The sequence below is a fragment of the Aptenodytes patagonicus genome, chromosome 5 (assembly GCF_965638725.1).
Source record: "Aptenodytes patagonicus chromosome 5, bAptPat1.pri.cur, whole genome shotgun sequence".
In the NCBI taxonomy this organism is placed as follows: domain Eukaryota; kingdom Metazoa; phylum Chordata; class Aves; order Sphenisciformes; family Spheniscidae; genus Aptenodytes; species Aptenodytes patagonicus.
In genome coordinates, this window is record NC_134953.1 from 73,110,425 (window position 1) to 73,137,809 (window position 27,385).

General features: G+C 36.8%; 1 protein-coding gene across 4 annotated transcripts in view; it reads left to right on the forward strand.

Moving 5' to 3' along the window:
• PRKACB (protein kinase cAMP-activated catalytic subunit beta) overlaps positions 1-26,939 on the forward strand; it is a 76,382-nt gene extending 49,443 nt beyond the window's left edge. For all 4 annotated transcript variants that reach the window (XM_076340508.1, XM_076340507.1, XM_076340509.1 and 1 more), the window contains exons 2-10: positions 5,935-5,996; positions 7,596-7,724; positions 11,442-11,540; positions 12,560-12,642; positions 13,172-13,298; positions 15,579-15,674; positions 17,194-17,316; positions 19,437-19,601; positions 23,875-26,939. In XM_076340508.1, the coding sequence (XP_076196623.1) occupies positions 5,935-5,996; positions 7,596-7,724; positions 11,442-11,540; positions 12,560-12,642; positions 13,172-13,298; positions 15,579-15,674; positions 17,194-17,316; positions 19,437-19,601; positions 23,875-24,000 (1,010 nt within the window). In that variant the 3' untranslated portion in view covers positions 24,001-26,939. The remainder of the gene's footprint in view (positions 1-5,934; positions 5,997-7,595; positions 7,725-11,441; positions 11,541-12,559; positions 12,643-13,171; positions 13,299-15,578; positions 15,675-17,193; positions 17,317-19,436; positions 19,602-23,874) is intronic.
• The last annotated feature ends 446 nt before the right edge of the window (positions 26,940-27,385 follow it).

The window sequence follows — 27,385 nt, forward strand, 5'->3', positions numbered from 1 at the left end:
GTTTGCTCTGCATCACCGGTTTTTAACATAATTAATGTTTAAACAGAAATATAAGATCAAAACCTTGCTCTCAAAGTAAAAAAATGGGATAAATGAGATACTAAATTGATGCAGAGTTTTATTAATCTAGCCTTTGTGACTTTGCATCTCTTAGAGCAGAAACAAGACAAAATTCTCGCTGGTCGGTTTTCCGCAAGAGAGCCAGTAAGTGTGTCTCACCGCAATGTTAAGACAAGATTGACTTGCCCTGTACCAGGTTTATATCATATTGGACTTTTTTCCCCCCACTGTTTTCATATTGTGAGAAACAAAGTGTTTTGTTCTTGTTGACGGTCTGTTTCAATGGTACCGCTTTAGTTTGTGTTTTGAAGAGTTTTCCAGCTATTAAAATGTTAACTGGTGCTCAGGCTACTTCCTTTGAGTGTGTTAACACTTAGTTGTGTGTATTTTCAAAGACTTGCCAGGGTAGAAAAATCTTGCTGTAAGCCTTGTGATATTTTTCCTGCTAATCGAAAGAGAAATTTGAAGATATTTAAGACAACAGGTTAATGGTGTAAGAGTGGGACTTAGAACTGAATCGTACGCTTCTCACTTGCTTCTGAGATGTGGTACCAGAACCACAGGATTCACTGAGGCAACTATATACATCTTGATAACGTTTAAGGCTATAAATAATTGTTTTTATAAGAATGCAATATACACATATATTTACCAGAATCTCTTCATACATATTTATTTTTCCATTAAATGAAATGTGGAGATTTAATTAAATAGCCCATTTAATTCCAGACTTCAAGTGATTATATTACAGTTTTGGAACAGAAATTGAATTGTATTTTGATAAAGGGCATTTTAAATACCAAGCAGAGATTGGCATTTAGCACAGCAGATGGGGGTTTGTAGTGGTGCCCAATGTTTAGTCTTAATCAGTTTAGTTCTCGCTTTCTTGCCATGAATCCTATCCAAATACTTTTTTTCGGTTGGGTGTTTTTTTTTTTTCCTTCCCCCAAAAAAATTCTGGCTTGCTGGCTCTTGTGGGAGATGTGCTTGAGAATAACAAATACAGTGCACGTGGGAGGTGGGAGAAAGGCAAAGTAATTCATGGTAACTCTTCAGGACTGCTCCATCTGTGACCCCTTTCCCTCTGCTGTCATTGCACCCCTGCAGTTGAGAGGTCCTAAACCTTTTAATTTTTTGTCAGGAGCTTTCCTCTGATTCACTCGCTCTTAAACTGTATTTTAGGCCAGAGTACTCTGTAGTACTCACATACCATTTGTTAACAATTTTTTTTATAAGCTTGCTGATTTTTCATACAAAAGTTAATCGATAAAACAAACAAAAGTGGTGTACGTTGTGTGAATATACTGTTAGATAACAAGTCTCCTGCTGTTTGGGGGTGGGTTCAGGGTTTTTTTGGGGTTGTGTGTGGTAGGGTTTTTTCATTTGTTTCTTGATCGGTTTTTTGGGGTTTTTTTTTGTGTTGTGGGTTTTTTTTTTTTTAATATCTCCTTGTATGTCAGTATTACCTAGGAACTTCTGGATCTTGAGATCCACTTCCCTTAGAAATCTCTTCCAGCAGGCTTTCCTGCTTATCACCACGTTGCCTTGGTTCCGAGTACAGATCTCCGCAGGCCCAGTCTCATGCCACCTGGGATACGCAAGGGGATAGCTTATGTCTTGTCCAGCTGTGGATGCACCTGTAGCATTTCTTCTGACCAGGGTTTGAACTGAAGCGGGCAGAAGTTATAAAACTGCTTCAAGTCTTTCAGTTGTAACTCCTTGGCCATTACCCCATTTCTTACTACCTTTTTCTGAATCTCCCCAGATTTCCTACTATATGCTTTGGGTGTTTGCGTTGCATAAAACTTGCTTCTCCTGCCAACAATTGCTCTTGCTGGTCATGAAGAGCTAGGTGTGCGCTGTGTGTTTGTGCTTACCTAATCTCTGGACCGCTGGTGTCTCCTCTCCAGTTCCAGCTGGTGTCCTTCCTGATGCGTCCAGTTGTTCTGACCACTTCTGTGGCCCTCGTGGCGCCAGTGCTGTTACGCGAGTTTTGCCCTCTCCTTCCAGCACCTTCCTTTCTTGAGCAACAGCTTTTCCTCCTTTAGTTTCAGCTCCTTCGCTCCAGCTTCTGCTATATCAGTGAAACCAGTCTGAATAGGGTCTGCTCGCTGGCCTTTGCATATGCTCCTTGCATCCTCATCTTCACTTTGCTCAGCCATATATGAGTGATCCTTGCTCTTCAGTGCTTATGGGAACCTGTATATCAACATCTCTTTCCTGGGTTCTTTTTTTGACAGTCTTACAAAATTAAATCATACTGGTATGGTGACCATACAGGATTCCCATATGCATTCCAGTTTGCATACAGCAACTTCAGCTGTGCAGTTTAGACTTTTCAAGGGGTTTTGTTGCTGCTGTTGGGTAATGGGACTGAAATTTGATTGTGAATTTTTTTTGGAGACTGCTTGCCATTTCTGTGCTATCCACCAAATGCCATGCAATTCACACATGCTGTCTTTTGGAACAAAGTGCTAAGTAGTGGGAAGATCACCCGATTACAGGTTTTATTGTGATCCAGCATGCTGCGACGAAGATAGATACACTTTTGTTAGCAGCAGTTCCTTGGGTGTGTGTGTCTTGGAATAGATTAGTTATTAAAGATGCCGACTTGATCTCCTGAAGTTTTGTAAGCTGTGCTTATTTCTGTGATGCATCATCTTTTTTTTCATACTGAATTTAGCTGCTTTTGGGGTTTTTTTTTTTTCCCTCTTTTCTTTGCTCAAACATTCTGTGATTTAACATGAGTCATTCTGTCTGTGTGGGAAAGGTCTGCTTTATTACAGGGTCCGTTCTTGAGTGGGGAGGGGAAAGGGTGGAATGTATTTGTGTTTTCTATGTGTTTGTTGTGGAAATGCATAAAACTTTTTTTTTCTTCTCTTTCTTTCCTCTCTTCATCATCTCATCTGTGTGGGTGATTGTTCCTGCAAACCCTTGGGGAACCTATAGAGACTTTTGGTATGCTCATTCCTTCATTAGTGCCCAAAGTCACAGATGCTAGGAACAGTTTAAAGACTAGAAAAGCAAACAAGAGTCACATCGTAACAATGTGAAGTGGCTAAAAATGTGCACTTGAGGAAAACTTCTAAGTCATCATCTAATAAACCTATTTGTTTGCATCATCACAATAATACCAGTGGCCACTACTGTCCAGTTGGCGTGAATTTTGATTCTGTGCTTGAAAAGTAGAAATGAAATGTGTTCTCCTGTAGCAAGAGCTAATGTTTTGTGATCGAGATATAATTTTCAAAAGTACCTATCCCGTTTCAAATTCTAAGTCCTGTTTTCAAAGTGACTGAAGTGTATGGACTTCAGTTGCCTAAATGCTATTTGAAATCACCTGCTGAATTGTGTTGTGGTGAAGGAGCCCAGGTGACCTCTGAAAATGAGAACTGGGCACAATTTGACCCACTTTCTCATTAGGAAGAAAATAATTCTAATAAAACACACCACAGAACATGAAATCATTTTTAAAAGATAGCGATTTTAAGATAAATGAGTGCCATTAGGTAGCTTTACTTTGAAAATACATGTTCAATGCTGCTCTCCAAGAAAAGAGAGCAGAAGTGCACTAGATTAAGGTAGAAGTTTCGTTGAAGGAGAGCTTGTGGCTTATTGATATTCTAGAAATGAGAGATTTTTCTCATGCTTCCACAATTTGAATATTTCCAGCTGGATCACTTTTTTTTCATAAACAGCATTCTTTATTCCGTAAGTAGAACAGAGACAAAGATGATTACATGTAAATGTCACTGTATATTTTTATAAATACTGAATAATTATATTTCAGTGCAAAATATGTGGAAACTTAAAATATTTATTTATATGAACAATGGAGATAGCATGAGAGATATTTAAGACATATATACTGTAATAACATAAAAAAAATGAGACCAGTTATTTCATGTTTTGGTTGTGCTATATAGTGTTAAAGTTAATGTTCATTTCTAAGCTACAGCCGCTGAAGTTTGAAGGCTCAGCTTTTTGGTAATCTTAATGATCACCTTAGGTTTTTTTCTTGTCATTAAGAGAAAATAACGTTCGTGCTACTTTGACATAAATTGATGTTTAAAAAACTTTATCAGTAGTCATCACTTCATCAAGTCATCTCTGTTCTTCTGATGGAAGAAGGATCATCAGGCATGAATTTGGACATTGTTAGCTTCCCTTTTTTGTGTTGAGAAATTATTTAACGCTACAGGAAATCCTGTCCTTTTCTCAAATTAGGATCATTAAAAGTCATTACATGAGTAACCCCCATAATTTAAAAACAGTGGAAATATTTTCCCCACACGGGATAAATATGTCAAATGTTTTACTGATTACCCACTACAATATTTTTATCTCTCAGTGAGTTTTAATGCCAATTTAAAATAGTTCCTTTGATATAAACTATGTTTTTCTTACTTAACCGTAAGTTTAGGGTAATAAATATGCTCCTCCTCTCTGATACTGCTTGTTTCTCTTAAAAAAAAAAAAAATTACTGAGTGGGTATCATGCTTTAAACGCTTTTCTGACCTTGAGGTCTGCCAGAACTTTTGACAATTTTTCTGAAATTTCCATTATGTTGATGCTGCTCCGTCAGAGCCAGTGACGGCGGGAGCCATAAACCTCCCCTGAGTATTTTGTGATAGTTGAGTCCCATAGCACACTTGAGAGGGGGGAAAAAAAGGAAAACAAAAAAATTCACAACCGGTCTTCTCCAGGGCTGCCATTGTTTTTACTGCTGTTGTAACTGTACTGGTAATAGAAGAGTGATAAGAGAATTTTTGAAAAGTTTTCTGTGTAGACACTAGTATTCTCTGAAAAGGAAAAGTACAGAAAAGTTCTGATTCATCAGATGATTGTTTACAACCCCTTATAAACCTAATTTTTTATGACCGTCAGAAGGTAAAATACAGTTGCTAAAACATATATTTCTAGATATTGACCAGAATAATCTCGGCATGTTGCTGAGTATTTTTAGAAATTGCTTGTGGTGGAACATCGCAGTACAGAAAATCCACTGTTATTAACGTTATATTATGTGAAATGATTCAGATAACACAAAAACAGTATGATATTTTCTTCTTGATTCTGTGACTCTTTCAGAACCACAGCAATGTCTGAAACACCTCCTGTTTATGACTGTGCATTAAGTAATCTGCATTGATCGGGCTGATAATTGATATTCAAAAAATAGAACAGCTGAAAGATGATCTGAACAAAATATGCTGGTGCACATTTTAAATGGTCATCCAGAATTTTGCTATTATACATTCCTTCAATTTCAATGGAAAATCAATATTAAAAATATATATTCTCTGACTGTGGGCATGCCTAATGTGCAGTGTCATCGTAGCCCTGTGCTTTGTCTTTGCTTGCAGTAATGCCGTCCATTTGGTACTTGAGCTTGCAAACAGCCTTTAAATAAAGGTGATGAGGGGAAAAAGCAATGAGATTGACGTTACACTCAATCAGTTGAAAGAAAGTATAACTTATTTAACAAGAATAGATTTAAAAGGTTATCTTTGTGGAATGGCTATTTATAAATATGTCAGGTGTTTGTGTTTTTTTCCCCAGTCGAATTAAGAACGTCTTACATCACCTTAAAGCCTGCTTGCGTGTACAGTATTGTGAGTTATTAGAGCTGATGTAGTTCAAGTCATTTGTGTAGAATGATGTAGTTACTCCAGAAAGCTTAGAGATCACCTGGAGATATTGTAGAAGTTCTAGAGGCATTGGTGCTTGCTTTCATACATGGTAAAATAGCATATTATGAGCTGAAGAAAGAAGTTGATAATGTAGTTTACATATTTTGTTAACAAAGCATCTCCATTGCATCCATGATGAATTACATTAATTAAAATGTACTTTTTTGTGTGTGTTTTCAGTGAAAGAGTTCCTAGCCAAAGCCAAAGAAGACTTTTTAAGAAAATGGGAAAGCCCCCCTCAGGTATGAGTTACTTAAGCGTTCAATAATTTTCTCTATTGCATTTTTTGGATAATGTTATCAGTCTGTAATGAGCAACACAGAAAACAGAAATAAGTTTAATGCCATTTTAAAAGGAGTTTCCATTTTTAATGTCAGTTTTGTCGTTGAAGTTCACCAGCAAAGACTCAGTTCTTCTCCAGATTTGAGCTGATGAAATGCCCATACTGAACAACAGCTTTCTCTTACTGAGAATGATGTTCACCATCAACATGACAAGACTCAAAATCTATTGGCATGTTTTAACTGGCTTTTTATAACACTAGGTGTTGGCACATCTGTAATTTACCCTGTTAATAATTTCCCCCATGGTATTAAGGGGAATTAAGGGTATTAAGTCTACTGCATGGAGCTTGGGGGCAGGTTAAGGAGCTTGTTAGAGAGAAATCTTTTAAAACTGGAACTTGGGGGTTTGGGTTTTTGAGGAAGGGTCATTATTGTTTTTAAAGCAGCATTTGAAATGCTATGGTAATGAATATCTGTGAAAATTCACTCAGTGATATGCTCTCCAGACAACTCTCATGTAGAACTGTCTCTAGAGCTTGGGGGTTTTTGCATGTTCTAATATTCTTGTTTGTGAAGCATGAGGGGGTTATTTATCTGCATGTTAAATTCATGATCAGTTTACTGCTAAATGTTTCTTACTAAGCATGTGTCATAGAATCATTAAGGTTGGAAAAGACCCCTAAGATCATCGAGTCCAACCGTCAACCCAACACCACCATGCCCACTAAACCATGTCCCTAAGCGCCTCATCTACATGTCTTTTAAATACATCCAGGGATGGGGACTCAACCACTTCCCTGGGCAGCCTGTTCCAATCTTTAACCACTCTTTCAGTAAAGAAATGTTTCCTCATGTCCAATCTAAACCTCCCCTGGCACAACTTGAGGCCATTTCCTCTTGGCCTATCTCTAGTTACTTGGGAGAAGAGACCGACACCCACCTCGCTACAACCTCCTTTCAGGGAGCTGTAGAGAGCGATGAGGTCTCCCCTCAGCCTCCTTTTCTCCAGGCTGAACAACCCCAGTTCCCTCAGCCGATCCTCATAAGACCTGGTTCTCCAGACCCTTCACCAGCCTCATTGCCCTTCTCTGGACACGCTCCAGCACCTCAATGTCCTTCTTGTAGTGAGGGGCCCAAAACTGAACACAGTATTCGAGGTGCGGCCTCACCAGGGCTGAGTACAGGGGCACGATCGCTTCCCTGCTCCTGCTGGCCACACTATTTCTGATACAGGCCGGGATGCCATTGGCCGCCTTGGCCGCCTGGGCACACTGCCGGCTCATGTTCAGCCGGCTGAACATGTCATCTGTATGGACAAACTATAGAAATGTTGATACAATTCAGTTAAGTCTTTTTCTGTTTTAATGAGTGCAATGTAAAATCTCTTATTAAAATTTGATAGGCATGAAATTATAACAACAGTGTAGTTGGCTATAGTTGTCTTTGATAAATGTAATTTTACTCAATTTTCTTTCATAAATGAATTCAATTCATGCAGTTAAAATGGTCTTTGGGTATTAAATTGTAAATAATGTCATTATATCCTTGTACATGTAGAATACTGCTGGCCTAGATGATTTTGAGAGGCAAAAAACCCTTGGAACAGGATCATTCGGGAGAGTTATGATGGTGAAACATAAATCCACAGAACAGTATTATGCTATGAAGATACTGGACAAACAGAAGGTTGGTGTAATTTATAGTGGTTTTTGTGGTACAAAAGAGTTTGATGTACAAAGATCTGGTAACTGTGGCTAAACTTTGTTGCACTTACTGTGCTTTTGCATATTGCACTTGAATACTGGTGATACTTTAAACAGTTGACTTTCTTTTTTTAGCCAGCAGATTCAGTTGTTGGGGTTGTGTAGAATTCTTACAACAGCCAATAACATTAATGGCAGGCTGAAGAGGCTCTAAGTAGTGTCCAAGGCATTAAGAAAATGTTATCAGTTAAATTCTTTGCTTAGCTTTTGTAAGGTGGCCTATATGTTCTTTGGCAAAAGCAAAATGAAGTACTGTAGTTAAAATAAATAAATACACTTTTGCAGGGTAGCTCAAAATTCTGGAAGACTCTTTCAATCAGAAATTCTCAAAATATTCATTTGTGAACCATAATTTAACAAATTGTTTGCACAAATAATTTCTTCCACACTCCTGATCCCATGAGGTATTACTTTTTGTATGCATAATTATGTAATAAACCTGCTGCATCTATAGTAACTGCATAGATAGAACAGTAGTCTCTCTCTCAGGACAGCTGTCACACAATAGACATTTTCTGTGTTGAAGACTTAAGTGCTGTAGTCTGAATCTGTATTGTTACTCCAGCCTCACTTTTTTTAACAGTTCATTACTCTTAGATTAAGTAAGTGGTGTCATTTGATAAAGTTTGAATTTTAAATAAATTCCAGAATTCCAGAATGCTAAGAAGTATTTTTAGGGAATTTATCAGTACAAATAGTTTTTAATGGTTTTGAGAAGTTTTTCAGAAGTACATTATTTAGATTAGTCACTTCTAAGCTCTTCTTACTTTCTAAGACACTATACATAACTTTGCTGCTGTATAACAAAGATCATAGTAAGAAACTATTAATCTGGCAAAGAGAACTTAATCAGCAACTGACAAAATGAAAGTCAGCGTTGCCTCACTGTGGACTCTTGCACTTAAGCATTATTACATTCCTGAGTAATTTTATATAATGGAACTATGGCAGTGACATAATCAAACCATTTTCCCTGAGTTGCAGTTCCAGTATTCTTTACATGTGATTTGGGGTCCTGGACCTTGAATAATGTGTCATTTAATTAAAGACTGCTTTACAATGGTCAGACAAGAAGAAACTAAAATAAACTTACCTTTTAGCATCAATTCTGGCGTTATTTTTTTACTTGGAAAAGCTCAATTTTTTGCAACTTCAGCATTCTCCTATAACAATGGTTTCTGACTTTTATTTAAAAAAAAAAAATCCAATTAAAATAAAAAGACCTTCCAACATAGTCCAACTGAAAGACAGCCCAGACCATTTCCACCCGTGTGGAAATTTACCTCATCATTACCTCAAGTATGGCTGGTGGCATCCTGTTGGGAGCGTTGCTGTAACACGAGGTCTGATGAGCACCCCACTGCTGCACGGAGAGCCCATCGACAAATTTCAGATTTTCAACTGTTTTTTCTTTGAACCCTTTTTCATGAATGGCTGAGTCCTTGTCATTGGGGCAATATAGGAAATTAGATCTTACTTCAGAAAGCTGCCATAAAAATAGTCTGAGGATTTAAAAAAAAAAAAAAATTGCTACCTCTCAGTTGAAAATAAAATGGAAAGCTATAGCTATAAAATTACCTGGTAAAAGCAAAAATTCACATTTTCAATGATTGCACTGGACTTGCAGTAAAAGATTCACAGGATTAAAGATGTTTGCATCCAGGTATCAGTCTTCTATTAGAAAATTAGATTATTTTGTCTATAATCAGAAGTCTGAAGTGTTCCTTTATAAAATACACGCTTTTTCAACTCAACTTAGCATATATTTATGTATTCTATTAGAAATGTATTAGTGTTATATTAGTAACTTATATTAATTGATCAAAAAAATAGGAGGTGGTTTAGGGAGAACACATTTCTGTCGCTTTGTATATTACAGAAAACATACAGTTGTCTGCAATTAGACAATGTGCAGGCTGCCTATAATTTTTCATTTACATTTTACTTGAAACAAGAAAAAGCATATTGTGTGTCCTTTTGTTATCCAATCTTATGCTTGGTTTATCAGGATATGAAAAAAAAAGTAATAGATGTTGATGCAGCCAGTAGTTTTGTGTGTAGGGTTGTTATTCCTTTATTTGTCTGCCTTGATTTAGGAAGGCCGTAACATAACATTGCGTGGCTAGTTTCATTACGTAATTGTTTTTGGAAAGAAAATACTGTTAATAAAAGCTCAGACACAAACAAATTGTTGGACAATCTGCCGTTAAGAGGTATCATTTGACCTACAGGATGCTGTCATTGGACATGCCCTGAGCTTGAGCTTAAATGTGAGCAAAGCCGTGTTATCTGAGGCTCCAGTTTGATATTATGAAGTGTTAAACAGCAGCTTCAGCCTGTGGTATTGCTGCCATCACCCTCCGGTATCTAACCAGCAGAAGATGCAGGAAGGGTGGTAAAGTCTTGTTTAGCATTGCAGCTGAACGCTTCACAATATCCAACTAAAACCTTAGCTTGCTCGCTTTGATGGCCAAGAATTCCAGTGCCATAGGTTTTTAGGGATGAAGGGAACACTTCCCACAAATGAGCTGATTTGAGCAAAATTTTTATTTGGTCCCTAAAGATCCATGATTCAAAAGAGATTTAATATTTTTAACTCGCTATTTCTTTTGTATGACACTTATTTCAAATCAGTAGTGTTTTTTTATAGGTACTACCTTTTGCATCTAAAAGTTAAATTTAAACACAGTTTCAGTCAGGGTTGGAATATCTTGCTTATCTGTTATTTATAGCAGCTAGATTTGATTTCCGAACATGTAAAAACAGGCTTGTTTTGATCACACTTGTACATTTTCTCCTTGTTTCCTATGGGGGGAAAAAGAAAAAGTAACTTTACTTGGAAATCATGCCGTTCTCAAAATGAGGTATAGATAAATTGTGCAACAGGGATTAAGTAAAATGGAGAGAATCGATTGTGCAGTGTTGGGGTTTAACACAAGGAAACCAATTGTTAATTTCTGAGAAAAAGCAATAATCAGAGGTCTGCCACTTGCTGCCTTGTTAACAGCTTAACAGTGTAATGGATTCCAGGAAGGTAGCATTTAATTTTTTTTAATACTTTTCCTAAGCGGTTTGCTAAGCAGAAAAGCAAAACCCATTGAAAGGTCTGGCGGAAGTAACCATCGTTTATAAGAATGGAAATTTTGAATTTGTATTCTCCTTAGTCTTCTCCTCACTAATGTGTGAGCTATATAAAATAAGTCAGTTTACTCCTGTTCACACATAACAAAGTTCATAATTAAATGTCTGACACAATTTCCTGCCTTTCTTAGCGAAGGGTCCAAAGATCAAATGGATTTTATTGAACTTCATCTTCCTGCAGAAGTATCTCCCTTACAAACGCAAGCAATTCTTAAGAAAATGTAAAGAGATGTTTCCCTTACTGATTTGTATACTCAGCATGTAGTAAGAAACACTATTCTAGGGTTATCTGCAAACTGTATTGCATGAGTATTACTCTTTAAAATGTCGTTAGACTTTTTAATCCTCTCTTGGCACTGTTACTGTACTAGTAATCCATAAGGTTTTTCATTATCTGTAAAGTTACAAGCTTGCTTTCAACTAATTGTTTTACACTGAAAAATTTATCACCAACTATAAAATGTCATACTTAAATTGAAGATTGTTTTTTCTCTCCTAGGTCGTCAAACTGAAGCAAATAGAACACACACTGAATGAGAAGAGAATATTACAAGCGGTGAACTTTCCTTTCCTTGTAAAACTGGAGTATTCTTTTAAGGTAATCATTATTTTGAAAGAAGTTGTTTGAGTTTCAGGGAAGCGCGTGCTCAAACTTTAGATATTAAAACATTTAACTTTTACAGTAAATAGTTTAAGTATTTTTGTTTTCAAAGATGCTTCACTTGGCACTGTTGCCAGGTCTTGAGCAGGAGTTCCTGCACTTGTGCGCACACTTGCATACACCCCAATTCACCAGGTGATGATTGAAAGGATATCTCCAAATAAATAAATAAAAATTAAATTGAATTGAACTCTTAAAGATTTCCCTTGTTTTGGAGGGAAACCGGCTTTTGTACAGCAGGGAGCTTTTAGGCATCATTCTGTTTTTGAGAGAAGCCAAAGGATGTATTTCTGTACCAATATATATGGAATGGTAAATTTGTAATTGTTCTGCAGATTTTTTTGTTTGAGATTTATACCTGAGGCAGGTCTTAATGACAGTCTTAACCATGAAGGAAAGAACTTTGAGGTTAGCTTCTAATTTCATGACTGTATGTGCTAGTCAGTCTGTAAAGAAATTGGGTATTTTCCTAATTTATAGAGTGATATGTGTCCTTTATATATTTCCTTCTTTTTTTTTTCTTTTTTAATACCATTTAAAATGAACAAACATGTTCTACCTTAATCTTTAGTTTTGAGGTTTGGGGCTGGGGCTGGGGGAGACGAGAATACCTCAGGGTGTCAATTCTGAACTTTTAAGAGTGCAAGGTCTTGTCTTGCAGTAGGCATCTTACCCTCTCTTCCTTCAGGTCACTTACACACCATTCTGTATCAGGAACTCACTAATTATCTTCATTCAAATTTACTTTAAAATAGATTTCTTGAGATATATGATGTTCCTTTTATCGTGTCTGCGCTTTTTTGAGAATTTCTAGCTGTGATAATTCGTATTTGTTAAGGTCATCGGATGGCTACAATTTCTCACTTTCATTCTTTAATAAAATGCACTGTAGGTAGGAATTATAGAGACTATAGCATGTCTAATATGTATTTGCATGTGTTTACTTGCTTCTGTAGGACAATTCTAATTTATACATGGTAATGGAGTATGTTCCTGGTGGTGAAATGTTTTCACATCTAAGAAGAATCGGAAGGTTCAGGTAAGAGTATTAATGACATTATTCCTTTAAAAAGGCTTATGTTGCTAATTTGGGAAGAAGGTTTTATAAAATTCATTAGCATTGAAGAAAACATTCTGAAGGGGTAAGTGCCCCTCTTTCAGTGGACTTAAACTAGTCAGACAATGAAAAACTTGTAATTACTTCTTATTTTTCAGTTAGTTAATGTAGGCATTCATGATCTATGCACGATAGAATCTTGGAATTCCTATGCATATTGTCACTGAAATTGATGATACTTTCTAAAAGTAAAATTTAAAGTCTAAGCTCTGTATTGTGGGATACATTCATCTTGATTTGCATGTGTATTTTAGCTGCAAAACTTAAATTAACTTTAGGGAATGAGTGTATCAGTTCTAAAATGTTTGCTGTTTGCTTTTTTTTTTCCCTTGTTACACAGTAAAAGAACCAGTTAAAAGATACTGAATTTGTCTATCCCTGGCAGTTACATGGTTGTTTCAGTATCTTAGCATAGTATTGGGGTACTTAATATTCTTTTAATTCTTCACAGTGAACCACATGCACGGTTTTATGCAGCTCAGATAGTGCTAACATTTGAGTACCTCCATTCGTTAGACCTCATCTACAGAGATCTAAAGCCTGAAAATCTTTTAATTGATCAGCAAGGATACATCCAGGTATGATATTCTTCATATATTTAGGGAGTGGAGTCTTGTCTTACAGTGTAGGGTTAAGTAATTCTAGCAAATGTGTTCAGAATAAACGGTCTGAAGCTGGTTGTCATGTTAGCATGTATTCAGGGAGCATTAAAATGCCCCGCTGCTTAGTAATGGTTAAAACCATTGGATTGTACTTCCTCTGACTGAAATTAAGTATGCACAATGGAGCTGTCTGCAGCTGAGCGAGTTGTCAAGATTTCCCTTGGGGTCTGTGGTGAGAAGCAGGTGATTACATGGCTCTGCTCATCTGACCTATTTTATACGTCTGCCCTAGAACAAGACGAAAAGTGCCCTAAAAGTCTGGTTCTCTGCATTGTCTATATAAGTAGTTCAGGATAACCAGCTTAGATGTCAACACCAACACTACAGTACTTAATTTCAGTCAGATGAATCCCACCCTTGGAGAGTCCTAACCTTCTCAGCACATCTGGAGTAAGAACTGAGTTGAGATCAGATCAGAATTGCAGTGCTGCAAATAACAACTTTGGTTTTACAACAGCCTCTCACGGCACCTCCTCATCTTCCTTTTAGCTCTTATGTTTTTGATCTAAATGGCAAATGGGAAGGTGGTAGACAGCAACAAGCACTCTGCAATGCTTTGCAGTCCTTAAACTATAGAAGCTCTTCTTTCCTCATTGTGTCACCTTTTGCCATAGCAGAATCTAACAGAAAAATACATAATAAAAATGTTCAAGAGAAGTGGAAAGGATTTGTATCTTATGTTGTTTATAACTGTAAAATAATTTGGCATGGAGAATAAAGTAACACTGTAGGGAGAAGAGAAATACAAGCTCTATTAATGTGGTTGGGGAGCACCATTAATGTAAAGCTATGAACGGCTTACTCCAGAATTGGTGACTCTCTATATGGAACAGTATGTTTTTGTGATGGTGGGCAAACTGCAAATGATAATGAGTCCAGCAGTCACTCTTCCCATGTGAACTTGGTTCATTTCTGCTTCTGAACAGAGAGGGGGGGTTGTGTTTATATGTTGGTACTACAGCTCCAACTAAATTTTGTTTAGAAACTACATTCCTTTTCTTTTTGAATTTTAAAGCCATTACCGTTTGTCCCCCGTCTGCAGTGTATTCTTTGTACATAGACTGATGGGCATTCACAAACACAGAAATGATTCTTTGCTGACTGAAGCAGGTCTGCCTAGTCAGCACATCACCCTCTCTGTTCAGTTGCAGCTGTGATTGCTGTTGTTTCTACCAAAAATGAAGCAAAAGCTGCCTTTATGCTTTAGAGTTTGGCTTGTTTAATTGTGACACTAGTGTATCAGAAACAACAGCACAGGTTATTGTACAATTAGCAATGATTATCATTGTTGTACAGTATGTTTTCTGAGGGAATGGGTTGAAAATGATACCAAGAAGGAGGAAACAAAAGAAGCGGATCTCCAAACAAGCATAGGCTTGATAGCTTGAAACTGATCCCAGAATTTCATATGTAACTCCCTGGCTTCCGTATGTATTCCACAATACGGTCCAGGAGAAATCAGAGAGGATGATATCGCATACAGAGTTCTGAAAACTTACTGCAGAAAACATGACAAGTGGAATGAAGAATTTGTAATGGCCAAGAATTTGCCATTTGTGAATACAGTTACTGCTACGTTTCCCCCCTAGTCCTCAAATAAACAAGCTTGACTCTGGTGATGCTTTCAAAGACGTTCAGAATCCGAAGTTACTGGAAGACCTCTTTTATGTTCTCTTATTCCCACACTAATTTTACATATAATCTTTATACACTTCTGCAATAAAATTCTAAATTTACAAGACTGGCGGATCTCTTGACCCTTTTTGTGATTCATTTGTTAACTAAAGGAAAAGATAAATATCTTGTTCATATTCATGTTCTTTAAACTTTCAGCAGTATAAACAGTCTGATGTGAAAAGTATAAGAAAAATTATTAATATAATTGCAGTACATGTGGAAGATTAGTAAGCCATAGTTCCCACTGATTTTTTAAATTATAAATAGAAGTTTGCGTCAGGGGGAAAATACGTATTTTGTGTTATTTATTAATTTTATCACAAGAAACCTTCTATCTGTCTGAATTAGAACTATCAGAAGGACTGGCTACTAAAGGCACATCTGACTATATGATACTATGTGATTTGAGACAAATTTTTCCTCTGTGTAAAATAGCTTTCCAAAATATTTCAAAATTACTTAATTTTAAATTTTGTTGTAGAAATGCACTTACAATCAGTTTATTTCTTCTGATGACAGGTCACGGACTTTGGCTTTGCAAAAAGAGTAAAAGGAAGAACTTGGACGTTATGTGGGACTCCAGAATACCTGGCACCTGAAATAATTCTCAGCAAGGTACTTTGTCTTGTTATTCAGCCATGCATTTGATGCAGTTAGAACTTATCACCCAATTACTAAACTCTGAGGGATAAACAATTGCTGATACTTCCAAAAATCAAATCTTGACTAGTCAACTCTTTAAGAATTACACAAAATGCAGTCGTTGCATTGTAAGTATTTTTTAGTATGCTAAAACTTACTCCAAAGCTACTTACTTACTCAGATTTTCTCATAACCGTACAGAACTTTCTACATATGCTTGCCATGTAACTTGTGAAGGGGGAAAAATGGATTTAAAGAATCTGTAATCGGGTTATTTAACTAGCATCCTTATCAGAACAGTAGATCTGAGTGATTACGTTCTGAAGTGTTAACAGACTAGAACAGGAGCTCCAGAGGTAACAAGAACTGCATATTGGATGAATCAGTAGTCATTAAATAACTAGTTGCAGAGTGTTTCAGGTTTAAGGCACTTTACGTGAAATCAAACATGACAAACTACTGGCTTTACACATAAAGTACCTGCAGTCTAAGCTTACCGTTGATCAGTTTGTGTCTAGTACTTGCACTAACTGTTTGAACATAGAAGAAATATTATTTATCATATAGCTGTTCAACTGCAGCCCTTCATGTTTTGCAAAGGAAAAATATCTTTATAGTTTATGAAACTGCTTATGATATAAACAATCATAATGCATAACGTTAAGTTATGCACTTAGTAGGTGGTTTATTAAATACCCTTTGCAGGTCTTTAAAAGTAAACCAAAAATACTTTTATTTGGGGAGAAAATGTTCATTATTTGCAGCTTTGTGCCCCTATGCAGCTAAAGCAGCAGAAGAAATTGCAATGTGTTGGCTACAAATTCTCCATAGTAGATTTTTCAGGAAGGACTGAGTCTTAGCCCTGAGCTTTGTAAAAGATCTCAGAGAACGCATATAAAATGGATGGGGTTGGTGGGGTTTTCTGTCTTTTTAAATATTAAATAGGATTTACTAATGATTTTATGTTCAGGCTTTAAAGACCAGATCATAAATGACTCTCTAACAGCTAATTAACTAAAGGTTTAAGCTCTTGTAGCTAGTTTAGTAAATATGAAAATGAATGTTCTGAAATGCGGATAATCAAGCAAAAAGGTGATGGTATACAATATAGGAAGTGTTGTTATACTTAATGAACTTTCCCTAAGCTTTGAAAGAAGTTTCAATCATTCTGTAACAAGAGTATTTTGATTTTAAATAACTAACTAAATTGTGCCCGTTTCTGTCACTTAGAGAGTCTTGTCACATCAGTGTAAAGACATCACTGAAACTCAGCACAGGAATGTGTGCAAAATGTTTCACTGTCATCACTCTATTAGGTTTTAAGGATATTGCTGTTGGAATCTGTGAGCTTCAGTTTGGTTTGAACTAGGTTGTAAGTTCCGTATTAAACAAGCAATAATGCATTGGCTTTCTTTGTATTCCATAGATATATATTGAAAATCTTAAACTATGTTAGAAATGTACTAACAGTGGTATTTCTCATTTTATCCAGGGTTACAACAAGGCAGTGGATTGGTGGGCATTAGGAGTGTTAATCTATGAAATGGCAGCTGGGTATCCCCCGTTCTTTGCAGATCAGCCCATTCAAATTTATGAGAAGATTGTGTCTGGCAAGGTGAGTGAAGGCTCTGTGTATTTTCGCAAATGCAGTAGTTTGTCTTTGCAGAACCTGGTTTTTGTCTGGAGTAGATGCAGGATTTACTGGCTACTAGACAGTGAGCAATTTGGAAAGAATATGGGAAAAGTTTGTAATGTATACTTCTTAAGTACAGACATTGTTTCAGTAATATTAAAAATCAAAGTTCTAAAAATCTGTTCCCTGCCTTCAGATTTAAAATGCAAGTTACTAAATTTACAGACATTGTGGTATTATGTCCTTTTATGCTTGGATAAAAATGATCCAACAACTATTAACAACTGTTTAGCTGTATGCTTAATTTGCCTAGCTATTTTCTTTTCTAGAAATATTTTTGCAGCTTTTGAGAAGCTCTAAAGAGTTTCTGTATTTCATAGTAGGTTTCTTTACTCCTGCAGTCCTGTAGTTCAAGACATGTCTAATGTTCTGTTCAGCTTCCATTGTTATATGCAATTTTTATAAAGTGTTTCCAACTTTTCCCTTTTATTTGCCATGAATATCTCTTAGTGTGCCAGATAGCATGAAAATGTGATCGTTCTGTTGTTTCTCCTGCCAGCCAGTGTTGTCTCTTCATGTCTCTTTGTGCTCACTTGATTTGTTATGGTTCTTCTCTTCCTTGTCCCTACATAAACACATGCTGTGCTGCACCTCGTACTTCTGTAATTCTAATCAAGGGAAGTGCCTCAGTGGGCCCTGTGCTACACTGCGGTGAGATTGATTCCTGTCTAGCACCTTACTTAAATCAAGAAGGTGGTTGCTCTTTGAAAGGCTATAATACTGTGACCCTTCAGCTATCTCCATGAATATGTGGGAATTCATTTACGAAGATACGTTTTTGAAGAAATATTTATCTTCTAAACTAAAAAAACTGGGGCATTTTTTGCAGTTGTATCTCATTTGCTTGACATTTGTACTGTTGATCATCCACCTTTTTTTACTGAGTCCATGGATGGATGGTTGCAGAAACAGCACTGGACTTGAACTCTGCAAACTCTTTAACATTCAGTTCTCAGCTAGCAGTACGTTTCCTTTATAACCTTAAGTCTTTCATTTAATCTGCCTCATGCACTTAGTTCTCTACTTAAAAAATGGCGTTAGTATTTCCTTACTTCTTAGCTGTCTAGGTATTACATTCATTAAAACCTGTGAATTTCTCATGTACTACAATAGAGCCATATTGACAGGTAAACTGAAGCAGTATCCTTGATTATCAGACCTCTTGATTTCGCAACGTTTTTATGCTAAGTAATTCCATGTTCTGCATTTACATCATAACTGATCAGCTGAATGTAGGGCGTGTCAAACGCTGAGACTGTGGGCATGACAAATACAGCTTTCTGCCTGTTGTCTTCCCCTTTCTATTCTCTTCCATCTCAGATGGTGCCAGCAGATTCTTTGCTAGTAAAACCCTGTGTAATTACATCCCATAAATCATCTTCAAATACATTTCTTAGCCAGGTTTGAATTAATTGTATTGACAAGCCACTCGTGTGCTATCTTCAAATAGTGCTGCGTTATTTATGTAAGACTTTTGATGTTGGTGTATTTAGTTATCAGAAACAGATTACAGTGCAGCATAAAGTTCCAGATTGAATTTTCATATATGATTGCTGAATGTTCAGTTATTTCAGAGCATATCTATATATTTATATGCTGTATATATGCTATACTATACTGTATCTCCTGGGTGCATGTGTGAATATATAATATAGAATATAATATATAATATAAAAATTTGTTCCTAGAAAATAGTTGAGAATGCCTTGAGATGATGATGTGTTAGTAAGACACCAAGTTAAATTTAGCTTTTTTTATCATTATTACATTAAATTAATGGTTTTCCTCAACTGAGTCAGATCTAGAAACCTTCAGTTCAAAAAATGGTAGATGCACAAGGTAGTACTATTGATAAAGGCTCTGAGAAACAAATGCATGTGCAACAATAATCATCTCTTTTCATGCATTCCTACTTGATCTGTTTTTAGAGGAAGAATAGAAAATGGCCCCAATGTTTCCTTTTGTGTGAACGTTGTTTTACGTCACAGGGGGAAGAATCAAATTTGTGTATTGTTTTTAATGTTGTGGATGTATATTTTTAGGTAAGGTTCCCATCACACTTCAGTTCAGACCTAAAGGATCTTCTAAGAAATTTACTCCAGGTAGATTTGACCAAACGATATGGAAATCTCAAGAATGGTGTAAATGACATAAAGAATCACAAGTGGTTTGCAACTACAGATTGGATTGCCATTTATCAGAGAAAGGTAAGACGCTTCCCGATCAAAACTATTACGGGTCTTTAAGAGGTTGAAGTAAAATTTCTAATTATTTTGCTTATTTTTGCCTTCCTAAATATGTCACTTTTAGTTAAACTAAGAAAAGGTGAAAGTAGCTTAATCTTTAACACTCTGAAGAGTTTATATTGATTGAATTATGTTTGGTTTTGTTGGTATTTTATCCTGGACCTCTATGTACATTCATGTTCTCTTAACACGTGTTGTGCTTTAGTCTATTTCTGGAATATCTCAGAATGAGCCATCTCCTGCCTCTCTCGCTTTTTATTTAACCCCTGCTATAGTGGCATCTATAAATACTCCTCCACAGCAGAGAGGAATCTGTTTTCCTTTCCAGCTAGTTCTTAGCAGTCAGACTGTGCTTCAGTGTGGAGGAGCTCTAGCCAAAGCTAGAGCTTTTCTTTTTCTGCTAAAGTAGTATGCTCCCTCCTTCTTGCTCTTGCTTTATCTGTGACTGGGACAGGGTCAGGTGCAGAGAGTGTCTATTCGGTCTTCAGTGTCTACTGAGGAGTTTTTGCCTTTTGACACTACGCTTTAATTGACTGCAGTTCCAGAAGCTGCAGTAATGAAGACAGCCCTGCTGAATGCTGTTTTCCGGGATTTTTTAGAATGGTTTTCTAGCCCTGCCTGACCAACATGACTTGCAATGTGGTTTTTAGAAAGTCCATGCCCAGCTTGCGCTATGAACTTCAAACTTGCATAAGAATGAAAGCAACAGAGAGAATTGAGAATATGTTCGGAGCACAAGCAGCCATTAACCTATCGGTTTGAGAGGAGCACATTAGTGGCTGCCAGGATGAATGAAGCAGAGCTGGGACAGGAAACTGGGGAAAGGGATGAGGATGATGACAATTCAGTCTAGGTTTGTCTTCCAGTAGCTCCAAAGCTCCCTCTCCCCTTCAAAGTAGAGTCAAAGTTAAATATCTGTGGATTAGTGAGTTACGAAAAACCGATTCCTAAGAAATTATTTGTTCTCTTAAGTACAACCTCTGAATTCTTGGTTTTTCAATAGCCAACAATAAAAGACTAAAATAACTTCATCGGTGTTGTCCCAGAAGACTCAGGTGGGGAAATAATTTTGTGTCTAGATATTGGTAAAAAGGTTGGAGTCAAGCGATAACATTTCAAGGAATTGGTTTGCATTGTTGGAATGCTAACAGTGTTGGTTATAGAGGCATGAACTTGCTGCTGTAACAGCAGTATTTTAAAGGCCAAACGTAAATAGTAACAATAGTTCCTAAAAAGAAACTGGTGGTTTGGCTACACAAACTGACAGTGCAGTTGTTGTAGTATTCACTGATGTATTAATTACTAGAAGACAGGGTACAATTAACATGTCTTGTATTCTTTCTGTGAAGTATAGATGTTTTAAGAGAAGGTTCCCCATTGGAGAATTGTAATTATCTGTTCTTTGCTTTCTTAATGCCTGTTTACAAGGCAGTTTTATATGCCCTGAGTTTCATTCCCCAGTATGCTGTTTGGGGACACCCAGGCCCCATAATATTAAATCAGATGTTTTAATAGTGTGCTAAATATTCTTAGCATTGCTAGTGCACTGCTGTAGAGTATTACTTTCACAGAAACAAGAAATACTTTAAAACGTGAACTACTAGTACAGACAGAATAGCTATTGCTAGTTTTAAAGGATTGCGAAAACTCATGCTGAGTAAGTTTGAAGCTTCTAAGTACAAGGAATAAATACTGTAACACTAAGGGTCTGAAACAACAGTATGGATTGTAATATCATTTAAGCAGTCATAGAAATACAGCAACAAACTTTGGGTTTATACCAGCTTTTCACAGTGGCTGTTACCTCAGCATGTATTTTCCTGAATAAACGTAATGTTCCTTGGCAGCTAATGTAATGTGAATAATTTGTTATGCTATAGTCATAAGTGAACCAGCCAACTACTTAATATTTCAGATAAGATCAAATCTTGTTTTCTTTGTGTGTTTGTGTAGCTGTTTATTAAAACGCTGCCTGATAATATGGTCGTACTTAGGGCCAAACAGGTATTTCTACTATAAACCAGTGTTACCTCCTGCAATCTCTTTTTAGCGATTTCCTTAGCAAAGATAATAGGAAAAAGTCTGAGGCATCTCATTTGAACATGTTCTAAAATTCCAGCAGTAAATAAGATATTTCTTGTGCTCTGAGCTTTGTTGTAAGGAAGTAATTGAAAATCCATTTGAGAAGACACAGAGACAGAATTCAGATACTGGCAAATGTGTGGCTTTGTAGGCTAGGTGTGTGCCCAGACTGTGTATTCTCTCAGGATAAATCACCTAAACACGTATATTGTTTTAGGAACAAAAGGATACACATGTGACAGTTGTAGCACAGGCTATAAATGCAGAAAGTTAGTGTTATTTCTTGGGGGTGTATAGTGTTATCACTCAAAGTCAGCAGAGTTTAATTTGTATTAGTCTGTGCTGTACCTCTTTAATTTACTGACTTCCACACACCACACGCCCCCCCGCCATCAGTAATCTACCCGAGGCACTGAGCAGTTCCGTGGTTGCAGTGTGATCTGATCGCCTGCCTCAGCTGGAGCCATGCCTGCCCTGCTTATCTGTCTCCCCACCGTGCTGCCTCTGGCACACATACTCCTTGGGACGTCCCAGAGAGAGATACTTCTCTGATTACTTTGTGTTTCCAGGTTTAAATTTGCATAACCTCAATAATTTTGCTATAATTTTGCTTACCATAAAGGTGGATAAATCAGGCACCTGTCAAATGAAAAAGAGGAATGCGGTGCTGATAATCATGCCTCCAACTCCAGTTTGTCCTAGACGTGTTTCAGTAGAGTATCTCTCCTTCTCCCTGGTCTTCCATTCTCTCTGGTCCCTTCCTTACCATCCATCCTTCATCATTGCCTCCCATCAACTCCAAACCCTGCTTATTCCTTCTTTCAGCATGCAGTTGATTCTAAAATTTAGGTTATTTTTAAAAGTTATTAAGCTTAATTTTGAACTTTATGAGGTGTGACAGACTAGAAGGATTAAGATTTGAATTAATATTAGCTAAGTGAAGGTGGAATTTGGTAGTCTGTTCCCTAAAATAGCATTTCAGTGTTGGCAAGTTGGGAGCAACTCCTTCTTTATTTTTTTCTTTTTTTCTTTTTTCTTTTTTTTTTTTGCCCTGATTGTGTAGGGACAGCATGAGCTGTTAGCCAGTAAAAATGCAGGTATGTCCCTGTGCAGACCCGTATTTTCATTTAAGGTCATCATTAGTTTAACTTCCAAGATGAGTAGAGGCTGAAGTGCACTAATTGGGACAGAAAGATTGAGACTGTTAAGTTGTAGCCAGACCCAAGGATTTTATTTTTTAAGGCCAACCTCAAAAAGCTGCAGGCTCCCTCAACTTTAAGAAGCAGCAGTTAAGAGGGTCCTGGAAAACAACTAGATGACCTTTAGAGGTCCCTTCCAACCCAAACTATTCCATGACTGGTTCCAGTACCTGAGTGTGAATGGCTTACTACCGTACAGTTGACATGAGATGCACTGAATCTCAAGGCTAATCGAGTATATATGTGGATTGGAGAGGATATGCAGGCAGTCTTTACCAGAAGGGGTTTTCCATCGTTAATTAGGGCTGCACTGGCTTTTCTGTACAACCTTTTAGTGACCCCTTCAAGTCCCTGCTTGTCTCTCAGTTGTGGCCTAGTTTTGAGAAGGCTTTTGCTTCTCACTTACAGTTAGGTCCTAGGAAGAACTGTGTAGGAGACGCAGAACAAATTGTTCTAAACTTGTATTAGGTTAGTTTTTATTTGGAAATAGAGGATTGTGGGTAAGTAAGAGGAGAGGGGTTCCAAACAGCCCTGAGATTTTTGAGTACCGTTGATGGCAATCCAACTACTTTTCTGCTTCCGCCGTGACCATGCGACTATCACATGCGGCCCTCGCTGCGCTGGGAGCCACACCACGCAGCTGATGAGCTGAGAGCAGGGTCTGTTCTGCAAGAAGAGGCTAAACTTTGTTTTAAAGTGGAAGTAATTTTGTATTGATGTTTGTCTGTGAGATGTTAGTCTTTTTCAACTTACATTCATACCTCTAGGCCTGCACCTTCTTAGGCTGGTTTTATTTCTGTGCCACGACTTTAAGCTGGTTCACTGTAGTATCTGGTTTCTTGGCAGGATTTGAGGAGTAATGGGAATATTGTTGTGCTTGTTATCACAGTGTTAAATCTAAAGGTATTAGGCCGATAACATTTCATGTGCTTCCCCCCCCCCCCCAAATACAGGTAGAAGCTCCGTTCATACCAAAGTGCAGAGGCCCTGGAGATACCAGCAACTTTGATGACTATGAAGAAGAAGATATTCGTGCGTCTCTAACAGAAAAATGTGCAAAAGAATTTGCTGATTTTTAGTAGGAGTAAGAGGACAAGATGACATCAGGGCTCACATTGGGATCTTTGCACTCTGTTAACAGATGAGGTGGAGCTGAGACCATCATATGTCAAAACAGTTACCTAGTTACTTCATTCCACAAAGCTGACTGAGGTCTTTATTGCCATCTTCCATGTGTGCAGTTTGCACCAACCCTTCTAACTAGGCACAATTAAGCAAGCACTGTTTGTGCAGTAACACAGAATAATAGACCACTTTCCTACTTAACTTTGGTTTCTGTCGTTCTTTGTTTCTGTGTATTGTTCATTTTCCCCCTTTAAAATGAAGTAGTTTTTTACCCAAGAATGCTCCATTTTATTTTGAATAATGTATTATTTGTGTGAGTGAAATGGAAGGTGTTGCGGCTAGTGTGATTTAGACTGAAGTGAAAGATAAATGTTGCTTCTAGTCTGTGCCAGCCAATAATTCTTGTCTGTCTTGTGTCTGATGCTACAATTTATAATAATTTTTTAGTAGCTCAGACTAAACCTAGCCAACATTTCTAGCATTTTTGAAGGTAGTATTTATCGCCATATAAATGTCTGCTAAATTAACTTAAAAACATTTCTTCTTGGAGACTGACCAAAATTCAGTAGAATCAATTGGATGGCTTAAGTAGGGGACAGTAGCTAGACCCCGTGCCTTGGTTTTCTACATCCCTGCAGTTTTCGTCACTGCCTCCTTCCTTTGTATTTCCCACCTAGGCAGTAGGTAAATTGCCATAACCAGACTGTACCATGGGAAGCTTACAGTCTCGTGAGAGGGAGTAATTCCACCTGGTCTGGATTTTGGACCATATTTAACCAAGTCAACTTACCAGCATTTCAGTTGGCAGGTATGAAATGGCTTTTTTAAGAACATGAACCCTAAACTCTTAAAGGAAGTTTTGGTCAGTATTGTAGAGAATATGATTCATTTTGATTCACGTTTTCTCTCTTTTTTTTTTTTTTTTTTTTTAAAGCCGATGTTTGGGCTCCCAAAGTATTCCTTGTTTTGAGCCTTTTTTGATTAAAAAAGGCATCCATTAAAATAAAAACCACCGCACCACAAAAAGCAAAATGCGCTCTGCCATTAGCTATGAAAAACAAATGGTTTAGCAAATGCAAAATAATGTTTCAGATGCATCGCTGGATGAACACGGTTATTTTTTGTTAGCTGTTAAGAATAAGAGGTTATTGCCAAGTTTTTATTCTGGTATACTATATTAGTAAACTGCGGATGGAGTACTGCTACAATCATTTTCTTTTTAATTACAGCACTTCATTCACGAAGAAAAGAGACAAAGTTTAAAAACTGCAACAGCTGGGTTTATTTTAGTTGCGTTGTGTCTTCATTTCTAACCTACTTCCTTCCAATCAAACAGAATGTATGGTCACACAGATATAAGTATTTGGGCTTAATTATGTTTTGTATACTCTCACCAACTGACTTAAAAGGTATTGCTACCATGTGCTAGCTTTGGGCACTTTTACACATTTATTTCAATGTTAATAATCAGTGGCTCAGCACTTTTTGGGGGGTTGCTTTTAAACTTATTCGTAGTAGTTTTTATTTGTACACTTGATTCTGGCTGTCTCAGTGACCTGTCTTAAAACGGCACATCTAAACAGTTTAAACCAGACTCGTATTTTATGGTAAATTTACATGCATACAAGGATGAATTGTTTTTAAAAAAAGAAGAGCTATATTGATACATAGCCATTGTATTTGTTTGAATGTCGGTGCAAATAAACCGCTGGCATTCCTTCCTTTTAATCTGTATGACACTCCTTTAAGAAAAGCCTTTGTAGACGTTTTACAAAAGAGTATGAAAGGTACCATTCAACATTCTGTGTGTTTAGGTTGTTGAGCATTTTTGCACAACGTCGTTAGGAGGCTGACACTGAATGCAGTCTTTGTCCACCCATATTTACATATGTGCAAGAAAAGTATAAGATACTTTGCTGTAGCAAATTTTATGTAACAAAGATATATCGTCACATTAATAAATTTAAAGAAATCCTTTGTATGAAAATGTTAAAATCTTTTGTATTTCATTTAGACCAAGGACATGCTGCTGTATGCTAGCTGTATGCGATAAATTCTACAGTAACTTTGTTGTCGTTTATGAACTTTAAAAGATTTTAATAAATGTTGGAGATCACAATTTGATTCTGTTATGATTTTAATTTTTAATCATTACATTTATAATTCTAGTAAGGTTCGGAGATTTTTCTGTTTTGTAAAATACTGTAATCATTCATCTTGCGTGTACAATAAGACAAAAGTCTAGGAAATTGGTTCTGACGTGTCTGTCTGATACCCAGATTAAATTCTACGTGGGCATAAGTGGAAAAGTCATCTTAATGCCATGATACTATGCTATTTTTTAATTTTATGAAAATCCTGTTAGAAAGTAAAATACTTTTCCAATATGGCATAATAGACTTCAGTATGGAAATGAGATTCTATTTTGGAAAAGGAGGGGAAGTGTGCAATTTCCAAGGCATTAGTGAGTACATTTGACAATGTGAGTATTATACAACCCTCTCATTTAAACACAGTCATAAAATATAACTACAGAATATTATGTTACCTGTATTTAATTTGAAAAATCCTTTTCACAATATGGAAAAATTGTATATCTATGACAGTAGAAGCTTGTTAATTTTACACATTTGAGGAATTAAGTGTTGAACTATATGGTATATTTTAATTGTACTCTAGTTGTATGTAACTTTCATTTCCAACATAAAGGATTGTATCTCATTAAGTAAATTGCTTTTTTATTATCTTGTCAGTTGCATTAAAACCCTTATTTTTAAATCCTTTAAAGTATTTTACTAATTTTTGCAAATAATTAGATGTTTTTAAGTGCTGCAATAGTGTGCAATATAGTAAACATTTATATACAGAAGTGCAAATTAAATTATGTACAACACTTGCGCTGCTTCTTTGTGAATCAGAATGTTGTATGATGAGAGTCGTTGCATCTCCCCACACGCTGCAAACAGGGCTTGAAAGCAAGAGGAAAAGGTTATGAAACATACTGCACACGTTAGTTGGGACCCATTAAGCTCTACACTACCTAGGGTGTTTGGAGAAGGTGGTGTGGAGAACATTGAAGGCACTATGAGAAGTCAGTGAGTTGACTTCTTAGACAATCAAAGGCAAGCAAGGTGATCATTAGCTGCAATATTGTTTGTCTTCGTATTTTCACGTTCAGACTCGATGCTTTTTATTAAAGATAATTGCCTGTTTTTAAGCTGTCTGCAGATCCCGCTGTACAAACTGTGTGCTGTGTCTCATTGTGCTGTGAAACAACTGATAGAAGTAAAGGCTGTTCATGGTCTTGGCGTTGTCTGTCTTGAGGCTTTTTCTGCAAGT